Raw genomic sequence first — 16943 nt, 5'->3', positions numbered from 1 at the left:
ATCCCCACAGCCTCCGGAGCTCGTCTGCAGCCGGCTGTGGTGCGGGTGGCCCTGGGTATGTCCCAGGTTGTCCTTGCTGGGGGGCTCCGTCAGCTGCGGCACCCTTGGGGACTGGCCAATGGTCTTGTGCTGCACAGGGGCCACCAAGGACATGGGGAAGATGCTGGGGGGTGAGGAGGAGAAGGACCCTGACGCACAGAAGAAGGAGGAAGAGAGGCAGGAGGCCCTGCGCCAGCAGGAAGAGGAGCGGAAAGCCAAGCACGCCCGCATGGAAGCCGAGCGGGAGAAAGTCCGGCAGCAGATCCGCGACAAGGTGCGCACATGCTTCCCTTGTGCCTGCCCCTGCCCACAGCACCCAGGGTAAGGCTGGGACAGGGAGCTGGCGTGGCTGGGAAGGAGGGTGGCCCAAGGCAGTGGTGATGGGCACAGGGTGCAGTGCAGGCAGCACCCGCTGCCTGCCCTGCTGAGGGCCTGCATCCTTGCAGTACGGGCTGAAGAAGAAGGAGGAGAAGGAGGCGGAGGAGAAAGCTGCGCTGGAGCAGCCGTGTGAGGGCAGCCTGACGCGTCCCAAGAAGGCAATCCCAGCAGGCTGCGGGGACGAGGAGGAGGAGGAGGAGGAGAGCATCCTGGACACCGTCCTCAAGTACCTGCCTGGCCCGCTGCAGGATATGTTCAAAAAGTAACAGCACCGCCAACCCTGCCATGGGGTGCTGGGGCACGGGCGCCCGCTCCCCTCTGACCCCTCCATCAGTTACTTTGGCCCCGGGGGGGGGGTCCCCACACCCCCTCCATATCCCCTCCTGCCCTTTCCCGACCAGACCAAAAACCTGCCCCGTCCTGTCCAGGCAGGGCCCCCCCCCCACGCCGTGCCAAAAGGGAGCAGTCCTGGCCGGACAGGGTGAACCGGGACCAAATGCACTGATGTAACCTCGTGGGAGGCTGGGGGCACCCCAGGCCCTACCGGCCCCTCCGGGGCAGCTCCCCGTGCCCCCTGCCCTGCCCCTCCTGCCCTCCCAGGGGACCCCGGCAGGCCTCCGCTCGCCTGCCCTCATCCCCAGCACTGCCATCCTCCTGCCCCATCCTGCCCTGTGCCAAGCCCAAAGCACAAAGCCAGGCGCCCTGCCCACAGCTCCCCCATCCCCGGTCCCCGGGCACGGGGGTCCCCCGGGGCTGCCCAGTGTGCCCCAGCATCGGGGGGTTGGAGGGGACCCCCCCTCGCCGCATCTCTGGCCCCATAGTTAAAGCCATATCAGTTAGACTGCAATACTTCAGCACCGGGAGGAGCGGGCACCACGCTCCGCCGACCGTGTACAAAGGCACGTGCGGGGCAGGGACCCCCCTGCCTCGTCCCCCCCGCCCCATCCCCACCGCTTGCTCGTCTGTGTCTCGGCCCTGCTGGCCCCCGTTCTCGCCTTAGTGTCTCCATGCCAGGGTGCGCCCGTCGCTCCATGCGTCCTCGTGTCCGCTGCTCACACTCCCACCCCCGAGTCCCCGCTGTCCCTGGGGCTGTCCACAGCACTGAGCCCAGAGTCCCCTGCCGTGCTGCCGGGGCCTTTGCTCTGCTCCCTGCAATAAAGCCAGCGCAGGGCCGAGGGCTGCCAGGCCAGTCCTGGGCTGGGAGTGCCTGGCTGCCACCCACCCAGCGCTGGACACATGGGTCCTCCGGGCCTGGGAAGGGATCCCTGGGCAAGCACCCCAGGCACGTCCCAGGAGCTGCTGCTTGCACCCCAACAGGGGCATGCGGGGGCACACTCTCACACCGGCCCGTCCCTTGCTGCACCGTGCTCCCCACTCCCCGTGCTTCCTCTGCCACAACCCCCAGCTGCTCAACAGAGCCTTCCCTGGGAGGTGGCGGGTGGCTCGGGGCCCCGCAGACATGCTGTGACCATCCTGCTCGAAGTAGTCTTTGACAAACTAATAAAATAAAGGGATTTGTACATTGCTCTGGCCTCTTCTCAGCCATTGCTTCCCTGGGGCCCCGTGCCAGCTCCTTCGCCCCTCCATCCCTCTCAAGGCTGAGACCTGGCAGCTCACTACACTAGGGGAGGCCACAGGGCCCACCCTGGGCAGCACCCAAGCCAGGCCACACATGAAGGGAGAGGACACACACAGCTCCCAGAGCTCTGCTCGATTCAGCTGTCTCCCCACAAGCCCTTTGTGTCCACCCTGCAGGTGCCCCCTCTGGGGTTGGGGACAAAGTAAAAGCGAGGGGTACTGGTGGGGCCCTGTCCCACAGACAGGGCAGGGGGGCTTCTGCCCCTTCCCCAACTCTGGGACTCCCCTCAAAGAGGGACTGGGGATACCCCTGTGGCACAAGCGCTGTTTCTGGTGGGTCACAGCCTTCTGCCCCTGCAAAAGCAGGGGCACAAAGCTAAGGGCAGGCCCTGGGCAATGGGGCACCTCATTCCCCACAGTGAGGCAGTGCCTCTGGCAGTGCCCAGGCTTGGCATAGCCCTGAGGCCTCCATCCGGAGCCTCAGCTTCGACTGATTTGCCATCATCTACCAGCAAAGAGCTCAGCTGTTACCCTGGAGGCATCAGCAGAGCAGTCACCTTGAAAAGCTTCTGTCAGAAGAAAATATTAGGGTAGGAAATGATAGAGATCTTGCAGGCAAGATCTCCATCACAGAGAGGCTGCGCCCGCACCTCCTCTGCAGTGGCCGTCTCCCCTGCGACCCAGCATGCCGGCGCAGGGAGGAAGCAAGCCCCACAGCTCTCCCTGAGGAGCAGGGACAGGGAGGGGAGGGCCCCATTCCTCCGCACCCCTGCCAGGTGGCACAAGGGCTCTGCCCTGGCATGGGACAGGCAGCGTCTTCTGATGGGGCCATGGCGGGGCCACCACGCGGGGTGCTGCCGGGCGGGAGCAGCGTCACGGGGCTGGGACGGGTCCCTGCGGCTGTCCCCATCCTCCACGCCGTGTCCCTGGTGGCACGTCCCCGGTGTGGGGGCGCAGCGCCCCCTGGTGGGCGGACAGCGCAGGACAGGAGACGGGGACAGCGTGGGGGGACACGGGGGACAGCCCCTCGACACAGACCCCTCAGCCAGGCCCTGGCCATGGCCAAGGGGAAGGAGGCAGGGGAAGGGAAAGCTCTCGCAGGAGAGCAGCTCAGCATCCCCTTCTGCCCCCACAGCAGCCAAAGGCACCTGCATTACAGAACTGGATTTATCAAAATTAGAAAAAACAACCACACATACAAAAAAAAAAAAAAAAAAAAAAAAAGAAAAGGCCCAGCTGGGGAAACATCCCCCAACTTGCATCCCACCACCCTCCCCTCACTGCCCCAGTGCGGGAAAGGGACACAGGGTGTTTAGGAGGGGAAGGGGCAGGCTGTGCTCCCAGGGCTGCTCTCACCACCAGGCTGCTGGGGACAAGGTCACGTAGCTTATCACTGCTGGGGAGCCTGCCCAGAGCAGAGCTCCTCTCAGGGGAGGCTCCTCAGCAGTCACCTTCAGTGATTGATGTTTCTTTGGCCACCTGCCTTTGGAACAAGCCCTCCAAGCCCCAGAGAGGAGGCGGCAGCCCTCAGACAGCAAGGGGGCCCCTGCTAGCATCGCCGCCCTCCTCCCCAGCACAAAAGCTGCTTTTTTACAAATGCTCCCGAGAGCAGTACACACAGAGTGGAGCCAAAGGTCGCAGCACTGCCAAGCAGGCAAGGACCAGAGCCAGAGACATCTCCTTGCCCCGACCTACAGTAACTAACCACTCTCCCATCCCCGAGAGCAGGGGAGCATTGCCTTCCGTGGTGCGGTTTCATTAGGAGTCATTGGGGAGCCCGAAGAGCTTGACGGTGCCTGCCTCCCGGCTGCTGTCGTATTTGCCATCTTTGTCGTCACAGGCGAAGGCCAACAGCGGCCTCTTCGGGTGCCAGGCCACTGTGAAGGTGGGGGACTCACACTGCACCTCCCAGAGCTTCTCTCCTGCATGGAAAAGGGGCCACATCAGCCTGGAGAGCCTCCAGCCCTCCACTGCACGCTGCACCGTAGCGCACACCAGAGCCAAGCACCTGCTGCTTCTCTCCCACGCAGGGCAGAGAAAACACAGCTTCAGCGCCTTTTAATCACCTGGTGACAAGGCACAGACATGACACGCATGTCTACCACAGACTAACGAGGCAGAGGCTCCCCCTCACGGCGCTCTGCTCTGAACAGCCAAGCTCTTCCTTAGCAGACAGATTCTCCCAGCTCCACCAGCACCTCTCCATCTGATTCCCTCCTTGCTGTTCCCCAAAATGAAACTGTTACCTGTCTCCACCTCTGCAATGTCAATGAAGTGATCTTCTGATGCTGACGCCAGCATCTTCCCATCATGGCTAAAGCTCAGTGTTCGCACAGGCCAGTCAAGCCTGCAGCAGAATGAAGCAGACAGTGAGCCCTCTTCCATATGGTCACCGGAGAGGGGAGGCAAACGGCTTTGGGACAGCACTACCTACCTCGAGAAGCACCTCACACACACCAGTTCATCCACATCCCAGAGGCTGACTAACGCATCAGCACTGCCTGTGGCAAAGTACTTCCCCATGGGATCAAACTTGATGCAGATGCAGTTTGAAGGATGGGCATTGATGGACTGAATGGGTTTCAGCTCCGGGTAGCTGTAGAGATGAAGGGAGAGGGCAGGAAGCAGTGAGAGAAGCATAGGGCTCATATACAAGCAGGGCAGACTTGAGGCACACTGGGACTGTGAGCAAACCAAACTGGTGCAGGGCCACACTCTTGGAAATCTTGAGGGCCAAGTGAATGAGACAAAGCATCAGGGTCGCTCTCAGGGAACCCAGCCCAGAACTGGGGCAACCTGAGCTCCAGGCAAGTTTGTTCCCACCACAGGGCCGGGAATCGCTGGGCTGTGAGACCCGGGTTCCCCAAGAGCAGCAAAGGGGCTTGCAGACTGACGTCTGCCGCAGCCAGTCCAGCTACTCTGCCCACCTGCTGCCATGAGCGCCTACCTGAGGATGTTGATGCAGCCGTTACCGTTAGTGAGGAAGAACATGTTGTTATCGTTGTTCCAGGAGATCTCATTCACCTCAAACTTAAATTGTTCCTCAGCTTTGGAGCGATGGGTCTTGGCATCAATGAAAGTGACCACATCATCCTTGTTCCCCACTGCAATGGTCTGTCCGTCAGGGCTCCAACAGATGTTGATATTCTCCCCTGGAGGGACAGGAAGACAGCAGGTCCTGTTTCCACCCAACAATCCACAGCAGCCACAAGTTAAGCAGACAGGCAGCTTTTATTCCTGATCCCAGGACACAATCTGCTCCACAAACTCCAAACCACTCCCAAATGGGAAAGACTGCCAGGTTTGCAGTCTAACACACAAACCCTGTACAGTAGCTGTCCAGCACATACGTAGTTATTGAAAAATCAAACTGAACAGAACTGCAGCTTCAAGCCAACATGACTACATCACTGCCCTTCCCATTTCAGCCAAAATGGGACCACAGCAACCCCCAAACAAGGTCAACTCAAAGATCCTCTGAATGCAGTGATCTTTGAGATCCAGATAAAGCAGAAGCCAACAATACCTATGAATGAAGATAAGAAGAAGGCAGGTTGCAATTATGACATCTTACAATGCCATTCCCAGCCCCAACAACTCAAAATTGGAGATTTCCAAGGGCAGAGATGGTATCTGGGTTAACCAGCACATGAATTCAAATAATTGTTTTCTGAATCCACGCAACCTTTTATTTCCAACCATGGCTCTCTGCAAACATGCTCTTCCCCAGTCTCCAGCCTTGCAGCCCACAGACTGCAGAGGTGCAGGACATTTTAACAGCCAGCATTGTATTTCAGTAGTTTTTCCAGTCCTGACACCAGAGTAAATCAGCCTTCATGTTCACTGCTTGCATATGAGTGCAACACAAATATAAAAGCAGTCAGCAACGATGCCCCGATAGCCAATACCCACGAGAAGTGTCCAAAGCATTGTGCCACTGCAGATGGGTCCCACACAGCTGAGGTCCTACCGGGACCCAGCAGCTCTCCTGGGAAGGCAGGGACTCACCTTTGGTATTGACAGTGGCAATGCACTTGGTAGTGCGGACATCCCAGATGCGGATGGTTTTGTCCCCGGACGCTGTGACAAAGAGGTCAGGGTTGCTGGGGTGCCAGCAGAGCTGATCCACGCTGTCCCCATGGCCCCGGTAGTTGTTCTCCTTCACCTGGAGGAAGACAGCCATCGACGGGAGGGTGAGCCTGGTTCTCCCCCCACTCTTGCCCCAGAACCCAGTATGCTGCACCCTGCTCTGCTGTCGGCTACCGGATGGGGCAGGAGGCCAGCCCAGAGCCCCACCGCCATTTCAGTCACGCTCCCCACCCACGGCCAGCCAGGATGGAGGAGCCCTCCCCACCTCCCCAGCCAGGCACCAGCTCCAGCCCCAGCTCCCTGGCGCCAGCACCGGCCTGCGGGACCCTTGGCGATGCTCCTCGCCTGGTACAGACCCGCCAGGCCTGGTACAGACCACCGGGGCCCACTCCCGGTTCGAGCCCCCCGTCTGCGCATCCGGGCCAGGGGGAAGGGATGTCCCTGGTACCGGCCCGAATCATTAGTCCTAGTCCAAGGGTTGCCGAGGTCCCCGGTACCGGTCCGAGTGGCCGCTCCAAGTGCCGCCCGGTGCCTGGTACCAAACCGCCGCCCCCCGCCCGTCCGGTGCCGGGGGAGCTCACCAGACGGTCCTTCTCGAGCAAGAAGACGCTGGCGGTCTTGTCGAAGGAGCCGGAGGCGAGGCGGCGGCCGCAGCAGCTCCAGGCCACCGAGTGCACCTTGGCACCATGCGCCGGGAACTCGCGGCTCCGCGTGTTGGCGCGGAACAGCTCCTGCATGGCCTGCACATAGGGCGACAGCGCCATAGCGGCGGCGCCGCGCCGCGACCCGGGCCGCCGCCGCCGCCCCGCCCCGCCGCCGCGACTGACGCAGCTTCCGCCGCCCCCCTAGGCCCGGCCTGGCCCGGCCCGGGGCCTGAGCGCTGCCGCCGCCGCCGGCCCGTGGGGGGCGGAACCCCCGCCCTCCGCGAAGATGGCCGACGGCGTCGTCCTCATAAGCGACTCGGACTCTGAGGGCAACCGCTCGCCGCCGCTCCGGCTCCGACGCCGCTGCCCGCCGTCGCGGCGGCTGCCGCCCCCCGCGGTGAGTCGGCGGGGCGGCGGGGCCTCCCGCTGGGCGCGGCGCCACCCGCCCCTCACAAAGATGGCGGCGCTTCCGCCGCACTGGAGGCGTGGGCAGGGACGGGAGCTGCGTGGGGACAGAAATCCTCGAGGGCCGTGGAGGGGCGCAGCGTGTGTCCCGGGCCGGGCGGGGGCGGCGGGCCCGGAGCTCCGGCGGCGTGTTCCCCGGCAGCCCGGTCCCCTCGGCCACGTTTCTCACACGATAGTCCTGGTCCCAGCCACATCCCCGAAGGACCCCCCAGGAGGGCTCGGGTCCCCTCGACCGCCTCCCACCAGCAGAGGCCTGGTCCCCAAGCGTGTTCTCCCCAGCCCTCTTGGCCACATCCCCCTAGGAAGATCCCAGTCCCCAGCCATGGAGTGTCTTGGTCCCCTTGGCTGCACGTCAAGGAGGGTTGCAGCCCTCCAGGGCTGAGTCCCCAGGCACGCAGCTGGGTCCAGACCTGAGCCATGGTGGGGTGACTGCCATCCTCCTCACCTGAGCCACCCCGCACACAGGGGGATGATGTGCCGGTGCGTCAGTGGTTCAGGGCATGAGGCCGCTGGCAAGGCACAACCCAGGGCAGAGGAGAATGGTCTGTCCACCCACGCCACCAGGTGCCGTTGGCCCTGGTTCTGATGCAGCTTTCAAACGCTGTCAGTTCCGTGGCATCCGGTGCAGCAGGGCCGGCTAGAGCCAGGGCAGCCTCCGGCCCTCCACGGCTCCACCAGCTTACCGGAGCACGCCAGGCCTGCTGGGTTTTGCCACCTCCCCAGGCTACACGCGGCCCCTCCTTAGGGAAGGCAGCAGGTCTGAGTCAGGGGGAAAAAATGGATTTAAATTGTCTGCAAAACGTGTTGCTGCTTTGAGACGCTGAGGGGTTTTTTTTCCAAGAGCAAACAGGCTCTGACCCCTCCCGGGCACGTCGAGATCCTGAGAAGTGCCGTGTCCTGCCTGCTGGTGGTGTGGACACAGCTGCCTTCCCCTGCCTGCTCCTGCTGCCCCTCGGACAGGCGCGTCCTTGGAGCTCCGGGTGCAGCATCTCCCAGCAAGTCCTGGATGGGAGTTCACAAAGTCTCAGGGCTGCTGTAGCTCTGGCTTGGTGCCATGGATGTGAAGGTAGCTCTGTTCCCCACCGCTCGTGTCAGCATAGTGGGTGAAGTCATGCCACCTGGGGGGTGCCAAGGTTCAGATCCTCTGCTGCTCCTGCCAGCACCGGGCTGTCCCCTCTGGGGACGGGGGACAGGAGCATTTCCTGCACTCTCCTTACCCTCCCCAGGCACCCCAACAGGGCTGGCATTGCCCCATCCCGGGAAGGAGCTGAGCAGGCAGCCAGGCCTGCTCTGGGCCAATGCGAGAGGTGTTCGGAGCACAGGACACAGCTGTGGGCCATAAGGAGCCCCATGGGGAGTGGGGGGTTTGTCTGCCAGGAGTGGGGAAGAAGAGCCTGGCTCAGGCCCAGGCTCAGGCATGCTGCCAGGGCAGGCCAACATTAGAGCTCAGAGCTGCTACCCCACAGGCTACCCTGCCTGTCAGCCAGGCAGTGGGGTCTTTGCTGCTGGTTTCTCTTCCTGGGCTGGTGTAAATGAGCCACTTTTTCCCCTTGGGGCTGGGGTGATAGTGCCACCATAGTAGAGGTCCTTGGCAGGGGAGGACCAAGGCACCCAGGTGCCACCATCGCTGACAGCGCTGGTGCCTCTGTCCCTACAGGAGATCATCGATCTGACCTGTGAAGACACAAGCACAGACCCGGCACCATGGAACAGCCTCACCATCATTGACCTGACAGAGGACACAGGCAGCCCTCCCCACACCACTGGCTGGGCTGACCAGGACCTCGGGCAGGCGCCTGCTGCTCCAGCAGCACACACATCCCATCCCCAGCTCGGCTCCACCACAAAGCAAAAAATGGAGGCAAAGGCAGGGCTGAACCCTGCAGCACCCTGGCACAGTGTTCCCATAGAGCCCAGTGCCACCACAGACACTGCAGAAAGTGCGGAGAACTGGAGCTGCTTCTCTCCCACCTCCAGCTGCCATGGCTCCTCCTGCAGCCCGGAGCAGAACTGCAGCACTACCACTTTTAACAGTGACTTGGGCTCCCTGGCCAGCATGCAGGTGGACTCAGACCTGCTATCCCTGTCCCCCTCCAGCCTGGACAGCAGTAGCAGCTGGAGAGCCAGTGGCCTAGAAGAAGAGACTCCCCACCTCTGCCACCAAAGGGAGCTTCCCCCAAAGCTAAGCCCTACCCCAGCCATCCCCACAACCTCCAGGAAGGCCCAAGGGCCTTTGCTGGAAGCAAGTGACTTAGCACCACACGAAGCAATCCAGCAAGTGACCCCAGCCAGGACCAAGGCTGACAGCAAGGCCTGGCTGAACAAACTGCACTATTTCAGGAGGAGCGGAGTCCAGCACCTCTTCCTCCAAGGCGTAGCACCCAACAGGGAAACACAGCAGGTAAACGGGGTTCAGAGAAGCTGCTGCCAAGCCTATCTGGAGCCTGCTCAGAGCAGCCCCTGTGGTAGAGGATGGAGCAGGGCCAGCCTCTGCTCCAATTCCCCTGTCAGGGGAAGCTTTGTCAGGCATTTGGGATCTCTGGTTATTGCAGTTCCCTTCATGGTGGGCCCCATATCACAACTGGGTTCCTCTGTGTTGGAGGGAGCCAACTTTCATCCATTGCCTTGCCTTGCACACAGCGGAAACCTGAGCTCATCCCCAGCGGGAAGCTGAGCATGGTGCACACCACCATGGAGGAGAACTTCCTGGAGGGCACCTTGCATTTCCTGAGTGAGTTCGTCTCCCACCAGCACTGTCCCCCCAAAGAAATCATCTCCCACCTGATCAGACAGATCCTGTTGAACCCCCACCAAGGGGAGATCCTGAAGGACACCTACATGCTGCTGATGAAGATCCAAATGTACGTGTTCCCTTTGCCATGCTGCCCTGGGGCTCGCTAGGTGCTCCCAGGGACCTGCCCAGCATAAAGGTTATTCTCCATGGTCCTTACAGAGCAAGGAGCAATTTCCCCTAGAACCTAGGATGACCCTCCTGCCCCTGCCTCCTGTTATCAGCACAGGCACACCCTGGGCTGTCTGAGGGTGGGTCAGGGACAGCCTGTGACACCAGGGAGCCCTCTGGGACAGAGGAGTGTGTTTGCCTTGCTCCTGAAGTGCAGATCTCATTCTTCACTGCTGTGACATGGCAGAAACGCCTTCCCTGGTCTACCGCAGGGGCCATGGGCTGAAGGTGGCTAGAGTGGTTCCCCCGCTGCCTTCAGGGTTCCCACGGAGAGGCACAATGTTTTGTGAGACCACAGGCCCAGGAGTCCCGGGCCTCTCCATGGAGTACAGCCTCAGTCAGGTGCTTCCAAAAAATGAACATGGTCGGGGAGGAGAAAGGGAGAGGGCGAAGCTGGAGAGGAGAAGGCAGGGCAGGCGCCCAAGCAAGTGGAGCCGGGACGGGCTGGGGAAGGGCCAGGGGCTGCTGAGCCTGGTTGATGGTTGGGCAGTTCAGCACAAATGGACAGCACTGTCCTTGCAGGCTCCATCCAGCCAACGCCGCCACAGTAGGATGGGACTGGACGCTGCTGAAATACATCATGGAGGACCAGGTACTTGGCACTGCATGTGTCACATCGGGCAGGGAGCATCCAATACGTGGTGCCTGAGGGTAAGCATTGTCTCAGGGCCTCACGTGGACATGCTCTGCTGCAGAATGGGCCAGTCCAACATGCAGTTTTATTGCAGCCGATGAGGGCAGCAAGTGCCAGTTGGGTATCCTGCATGTATCCACGGTGCTCCCTAACCTGCTGCACAGCTGTAGGCAGGTTGCCTCGTCTGAAGAAGGCACAGCAACAGATAAAGCCTCTGAGGGTCACAACCCTAGTGCAACAGTAGAACAGGTCCAGCAACGCCCCTAGGGCATTGCCTGTGCCAGGCAGCCCCTTCTGGAGCTACTTAGTCATGCACATCAGCCCATTCCCAAGACGGACAAATTCCCTGGTGCTCCTTGCCCTGTGGCTCCGCTAGGCTCATACTGTCTCCATCTGCCCTCAGGATAAGCCCCCTGGCTGGCTCCTCTTCCTGCAGTACGTGGTACAGACCCTGGAGGATGACTTCCAGCAGAATCTGAGGCTGCGCCTGGTGCAGAAGTCGATCGCCAAGAAAGTGCTTTCCTGTGACTTGTGCTTCAACAATGTCAAGTAAGGGACACCTCCTCCTCCCCTGTTCTCTAACCAGATGCCAAGAGGCAGGGGTTCAGGGAACACTTGTTCTGACTCCAAATCAGACTTTCAGACTTTACAGGAAGTGTAGGGCCCATGTATAAAGAACAGGAGCAGGTTTACAAAATCAAACCACCAGAGATGATGCAAGGCATTTCCAGCCGCAGCCTCGCAGACTTTTCCCAGGAACAAGGTCAGATTTGCATTGCTCAGGACAGGACTGAGAAGGAGGCAGTCCTGTTGAGCAGCAAACTTATATGCTTGTCAACAGTGCTACTCCCTAACCTGTCCAAGCGGGTGGGATGTATTCTTCTTCTCCTTGGGGTCTTTCCTCAAGCTCCAAGTAGATCTGGAGGTCAGAACGCAGCAAAATCGGGCCCGTCCCCACTGAAGTTCCTGTTTCTGTCCCAGGGAGGTGGTTGAATGGTTGGTCGCAGCAGTTACAGGAGTCGGGTTCTCCCAGCCCTGGGAGCAGCCGCAAGAAACTACATCCTCTTCAGCAGAAGCAAGGGCTGAACGCAGCTCATCTACACCGTGGCAGGCCAGCACTGACCAGGCAGAGGTGGCTCCCTCAGCTTTCTTCACCCAGAAGTAAGCCACAGAAGTCCTGACTCCCTGCTGGCATTATCATTGGGCCCAAGTCAGGGAGAAGCCAGAGCCTTTCCCTCTCAGGTCAGGGAAGCCAGGCTGTACCTGTGACCAGTTTTCATGGCTCTCCTTTGTGGTAGACATAGACTTGGTAAGCAAGAGACTTCCTCAGCTGGTAGGAAACTGGCTCAGTTAAACATCCTTCTCTTGCATGTACCGTAAGGCTGGAGCTCTTGTCCCACAGCCCAGGCTGCCCCATGCTGCTCCACCAACACTCATTACAGCTGACAAGACCTCCAGAGGGCTCATCCGGGGATTAGCTCTGCTTCCAAGAGCATCAGATTCAAAAGCCACCAAGAGACACCAAATCTAGCCTGCTACATTCCCCTACATCCCCCACTGCAAGGCACAAGGCTGAACTAGGTGCCATCCCCACTGCTTTACTTTGCAAGGCGATGAGTAGCATCTCCTAGTATTGACTGTCTCTCTAACCTAGGGTGATGTTCCTGCTCCAGCGGATGTTGTCCATCGCAGTGGAAGTGGACAAATCTCCCAACTGCAGCTCCTGTAAGATTGCAGATGTGATATTCCCGTTTGTACTGAATATTCCCCTGAGGAGCCAAAGGTGAGACAAACATGTGCAAGGCAGCATCTGCCTGTGTGAGCAATAGTCTTACTCCTGATTACTTCCAAGTCTGGATTCATAAAGTACCACAGCGTATAGAAAGACAGGCTCACTTATGACCCATCCAGCAAAAGCATGGCAGTATCTCCCATGGAGATACATCATCACCAGCTGAACACATCTACCCAGTTGGTGTGTTGCTGAGAACAGTTGATTCTCCCCCTTGTTAGAGTTGCACAACCTTAAAACTGAAAAGCAGCACTCTGCATCAGCCCAGTCAAGTACTGGCAAACACATCACTGATTCCCAGGGGCAACTGGGTAGCTCATCAGAAATACAATGCAGTTCCTACCACTTTGCCTTGACATCGTTTTGCTTGCTTCTCTAAGAAATGTAGTATCTGAAGCCAAAGCACAAGGGCCTGACTGGCTCTAGTGTAGACATGAGACCACTAGACCCACAGACATTTCAAACCCATGTCTGCCAGTCCCAGCAGGCAGCCCTTTCAGACCCTTTTAACAGAACTCTCTCTGAGTACCCACTGGGTCTAATCAAGCCAAACTGACTCTAACCAAGCTTTCGTTCCTCCCAGGACAGCCTCCTAGATCCAGCTAGCTGTTGACCCCACTTCACACTTGCTTGGCTGTGCTCCCTGCAAGTCAGCAGGAATGGGTAACTTCTGCACAGGCTGCTGGGCAGGGTGAAGTGAAGCAGATAAGCTTGTTTCACAGACCATGTCAACCTCAAGCTGCCACAAGTCAGACCTAATGATGTAAACATGCCCATGGCCAAGCTGCATAATGAAGGTGTCTTTATCACATCTGGTGTTTTTCCTTCCACTGCACTGCTGGGCAGCCCCTGAAGTCATGCCACATCTGTACCAGATCAGCACCAGCAGGACAGCAGGAACGTGCTGGAGCAGTTGTCCCTGGTCAGGCTGTGCTGTCTCCCCCAAAGTAAATCCCTTTGCCTTCCAGGGAGGCTTTCTTAAACACCATGGAGAGCCAGCTCCTGCGCTGCAAACTGCTAGAGCTGTTGTTCCAGCATAGCTGCGATGTGCCCACAACCTTGCCCTTGTCTCTGGCCAAGATCCTGTATTTCCTGAGCCACTCCTCTGTGCTGCTGCAATACCAGGTATGCAGTCCAACCTCTCCTTTGTCTTGTTTTCTCCTGAGAAAACCTCTTCTAATAACCAAATACCATCTCCTGTCATAGGATGAAACAGCAACATGGCAAAGATGGGATGAGATGCTGCACTACTTGAGTTTGCTACTGATGAGTTACCAAAATGTAATACTGGGTAAGTAGCCTGTTCTGGCTTTAATAAATACAATCTCATCAAGAGGCTGCAGTAGAACAGCCAAAGCATCCTTCCTCCTCCCTTCACATCACTCTTGAACTCACAGCCACTGAGTCCTAGAAAGATAATGTGCCTCTGTCCACACTAGTAACTATTCCCAGCAGCCAGAGCAAAGAAGTGATGTTGCATCAAGCAGAGCACCCAGTTTACTTTGCCAAGTTTAGTCCCTAAGAAATAGTTTACTTCCTAAAGGATCAATCCCAGCACTGGGAAGTACACAGGGGAGTGCTTTGTACCCACTATTGTCCAAGTTGCACATACAGTGGGTGGAAGAATAGGGTGGTTTAGGAGTAAAAGCAGAAGTCAAAGGGATGGTAAGGCCAGGATACACTCAGCACTTAGTAGACCGGGCAGGGAGCACCACCCCGCAGTAGCCATGGAAGGAGCAGTATTTCTGACCCCAGGAGAACAGCAGTTCACAAAACACTCCCTAAAACTCCCTAAAGTAATTTTTACCAGAAAATTCCTGAAGTCCCTTCCCAGCTTAAGCTGCTTAAGCCCAGGTTTAAGGCTCTCATGGAGGAATGCACAGGAACCCAATATCATATGTGCATAATCTTATTCTCCCTGAAGCCCTAGATGATCACTGTTGTTCACCTTCTTGGAGACATTTTTGCAGCTGGAGAGCTGTTAAGTCTGCCACTAGCACAGGAGAAAAGCCTTGCCTCCTCCCCATTTCTTGGGCTCTCTCCATGTGCAGATTGAGCTCCAGGAGGGGACAGTTCCTTCTTCCACCAGGCTAGTCTTGTGCACAAGCATGAAGTATAAGCACGAGAGCATCAGCACAGTTCCCAACCGCTCCTCACCACAGTGCAGCTCTGCCTGTGGCACACTGCGATCTGCCCCTGCACAGGTCAGGCAGCCCACTGTGGTGTTGCCTCTCCCCACCAACATTTCCTCTTGCAGAGCACTTGCGGAGCTCACTCAATGACCGGATGGACTTGATCATTCAGAAAGCCAAGCCCAAGCTCCAGGATGGCGATGACATCAGCCATCTGGACATTCAAGTGAAGATAGAGGACTTCATCAGCCGAATGCAGCAGGTCCTGGGGCAGCCTTTTCCCCTGCAAATCACAGAGAAATTGTGCATGCTTCGGGAGTTGTTCCTCATTGTCACTGCTACCTGATGGAGACAACCGCTGCAACAGGGGGCACAAAGAGCTTCACGTTTCCTCTGTAAAACCCCATCAAAACCCCCATCTCATGTTCCAGTCTCAAGTGTCCTACATGATGCGGGTTTGTTTATACATTTCTGTGGAAAATGTCTGGTTTACATGGTCTCAGAATTTCCTTTCAATCTTGACTTATCCTACAGTTTTACAAGTTTTAAAAAATAAATTATTTTCATATTTGCTGAGACTCTTCCATGTTGGTGCCAGCCCTGCCCAAAGGAAGTGCAGAGCTCTGTCAGCTGTACCTTGCAATAGCATTAGACTAACACAGCCACGAACTCTAACAGTAGTTCGCACAGCAAACAAAATGCCAAAATACCTGTTCAATATTTAGGAAAAGGTGATAGTATTTCAGAAAAAAAAGCAGGTGTGGGCTACAGTGAGGGCATTCACAGTGCAGAGCTTCCCCAAACCACTGCTGGTCAGTCCTCAGGAGAGGTTGTTCCAAAGCAGGATTTGGAACAGGAGATTGTTCCAAATCAAATACATCTACATGACTTTGCCCAAGGTGATTAGCATGTCAAGAGGGAGGACTGGATCACAGCATCAGCTGAAAAAGTTGCGCCTCTTCCAGAATGCACTGAAGTGTCTGCAGTGCAGGCAAGCACACGTGTTATAATGAACATTCAATTCAAATGCACTGCTACCAACTCAAATCACAGCTGAGGTCAGAGAGCAATTAGGCATTTCTAGAGAAGGTCTCCTCAGACAGTTTAGAAGAGAGGTTGGCAGTGGGAGAAAGACTCCTGTAGCTGCACACCACCCCTTTATCTGCCCCCGTGGTAGGTAAGCCTTGGCAGGGTCCTAATGAGGAGACCAGAGCCTAGGAGCATCAAGCAGCACAGTGACAGCAGGAGTAGAGTAGTCCTGATGTTAGTGCTGCCCACACTGAAGACCTGGTGCTTGTTGCACAGCAAGGCCTCATCCAGAACTGTTCCAGAACTCTTTGGAAGGGTCTGACCTGGGGCTTACAGGTTTGCTCCTTGTGCTTTAGGAAGCCTCTTCCCAACTGCCAGATGTAGAACAAGCCACTCCTCTGCATAATACTGCCCCTCTAATCCAGGGATAAGCCATCCAGGGAGAAGTGAAGAAGTCTGTGTTGTGAATAGTAGCCAGAAGTGTTCCCAGCAGTGCAAACTCCAAGTGCTCCCTGCTCTAGAAAGCTGCTCTTCCTGCATGGTATGCTCATTCAACTGTATTTTCCAGTTAGGTCCTTTTAACTGGATTAGACTTCTATCATGAAAGTGGAAAAGAAGCCACATTCCAGCATGAGGTCCAGTTACAGATGTTATTTTCTGATATGTTGGTCATATCCAAGAATGATGTTGGAACAAAATAAAGTAGAATGAGAGTATCACACCAAGAGGCCACACTTTAACCCCAGCCTTTCCAAGCTAGATTATGAGATTAGCCTGTGTAACCAAGATGTGCAGCAGCAGCCTGTACCAGAGTACCTGGGTGCTTCAGGATCTATTTCATCACTTTTAGTTCTGCTAACACCCTAGGAGCACAGGAAACACCAGTGTTCAGCTCAGACAGCCCCAGCCCAGGAGAACCACGTGCTCTAGCAGCAGTACTGTAGCAGCTACAAGTGCAACAACAGCACTCTAACCAGAGCTTTTTAGAGGAAGGCAAAGCAGAGATGGCCACACCACAGAGAGCTGGGTACCCCTAGGCAAATACCAGCATGGCTCCCACACCTGCACCCACCTCCACAGTACAAGTGCAAACACAGCACAAGCTGCAAGAAAAGCAATCTCAGGAACCTGGAGAATCACCATCTCAATAGCTCAAGAAAACAAAGATTTCATGTTTACTTTCATCTGCACAAGCCCCAGG

At 57.3% G+C, this 16943-nt stretch overlaps 3 protein-coding genes across 3 annotated transcripts in view; 2 read left to right on the top strand and 1 right to left on the bottom strand.

The window, feature by feature from the left end:
• Positions 1–683, top strand: part of CPLX2 (complexin 2) — a gene marked incomplete at both ends in the record, with an annotated part of 1235 nt that extends 552 nt beyond the window's left edge. The window contains 2 exons of the mRNA XM_082006337.1: positions 138–313; positions 486–683. Coding sequence (XP_081862463.1) covers positions 138–313; positions 486–683 — 374 coding nt within the window. The remainder of the gene's footprint in view (positions 1–137; positions 314–485) is intronic.
• A 3070-nt stretch (positions 684–3753) lies between these two features.
• Positions 3754–6848, bottom strand: THOC3 (THO complex subunit 3; the record flags this gene model as incomplete). The annotated part of the gene is made up of 6 exons (XM_082006424.1): positions 3754–3917; positions 4242–4342; positions 4430–4591; positions 4943–5147; positions 6004–6160; positions 6666–6848. 6 exons carry the CDS (start codon positions 6846–6848, stop codon positions 3754–3756), a joined length of 972 nt encoding a protein of 323 aa, XP_081862550.1.
• Positions 6849–7014: 166 nt separating this feature from the next.
• On the top strand, positions 7015–15059 carry SIMC1 (SUMO interacting motifs containing 1; the record flags this gene model as incomplete). Its single annotated transcript, XM_082006120.1, has 10 exons — positions 7015–7125; positions 8851–9594; positions 9834–10054; positions 10678–10747; positions 11193–11338; positions 11771–11950; positions 12444–12572; positions 13550–13706; positions 13788–13872; positions 14839–15059. The coding sequence occupies 10 exons, from the start codon at positions 7015–7017 to the stop codon at positions 15057–15059; spliced, it is 2064 nt and encodes a 687-aa protein (XP_081862246.1).
• Between the last annotated feature and the right edge of the window lie 1884 nt (positions 15060–16943).

This window comes from Phaethon aethereus, assembly GCF_964289735.1.
Source record: "Phaethon aethereus genome assembly, chromosome: 14".
NCBI lineage: Eukaryota > Metazoa > Chordata > Aves > Phaethontiformes > Phaethontidae > Phaethon > Phaethon aethereus.
The sequence above is the reverse complement of the archived record's forward strand: the minus strand, read 5'-3'. Positions and strand labels throughout refer to the sequence as shown.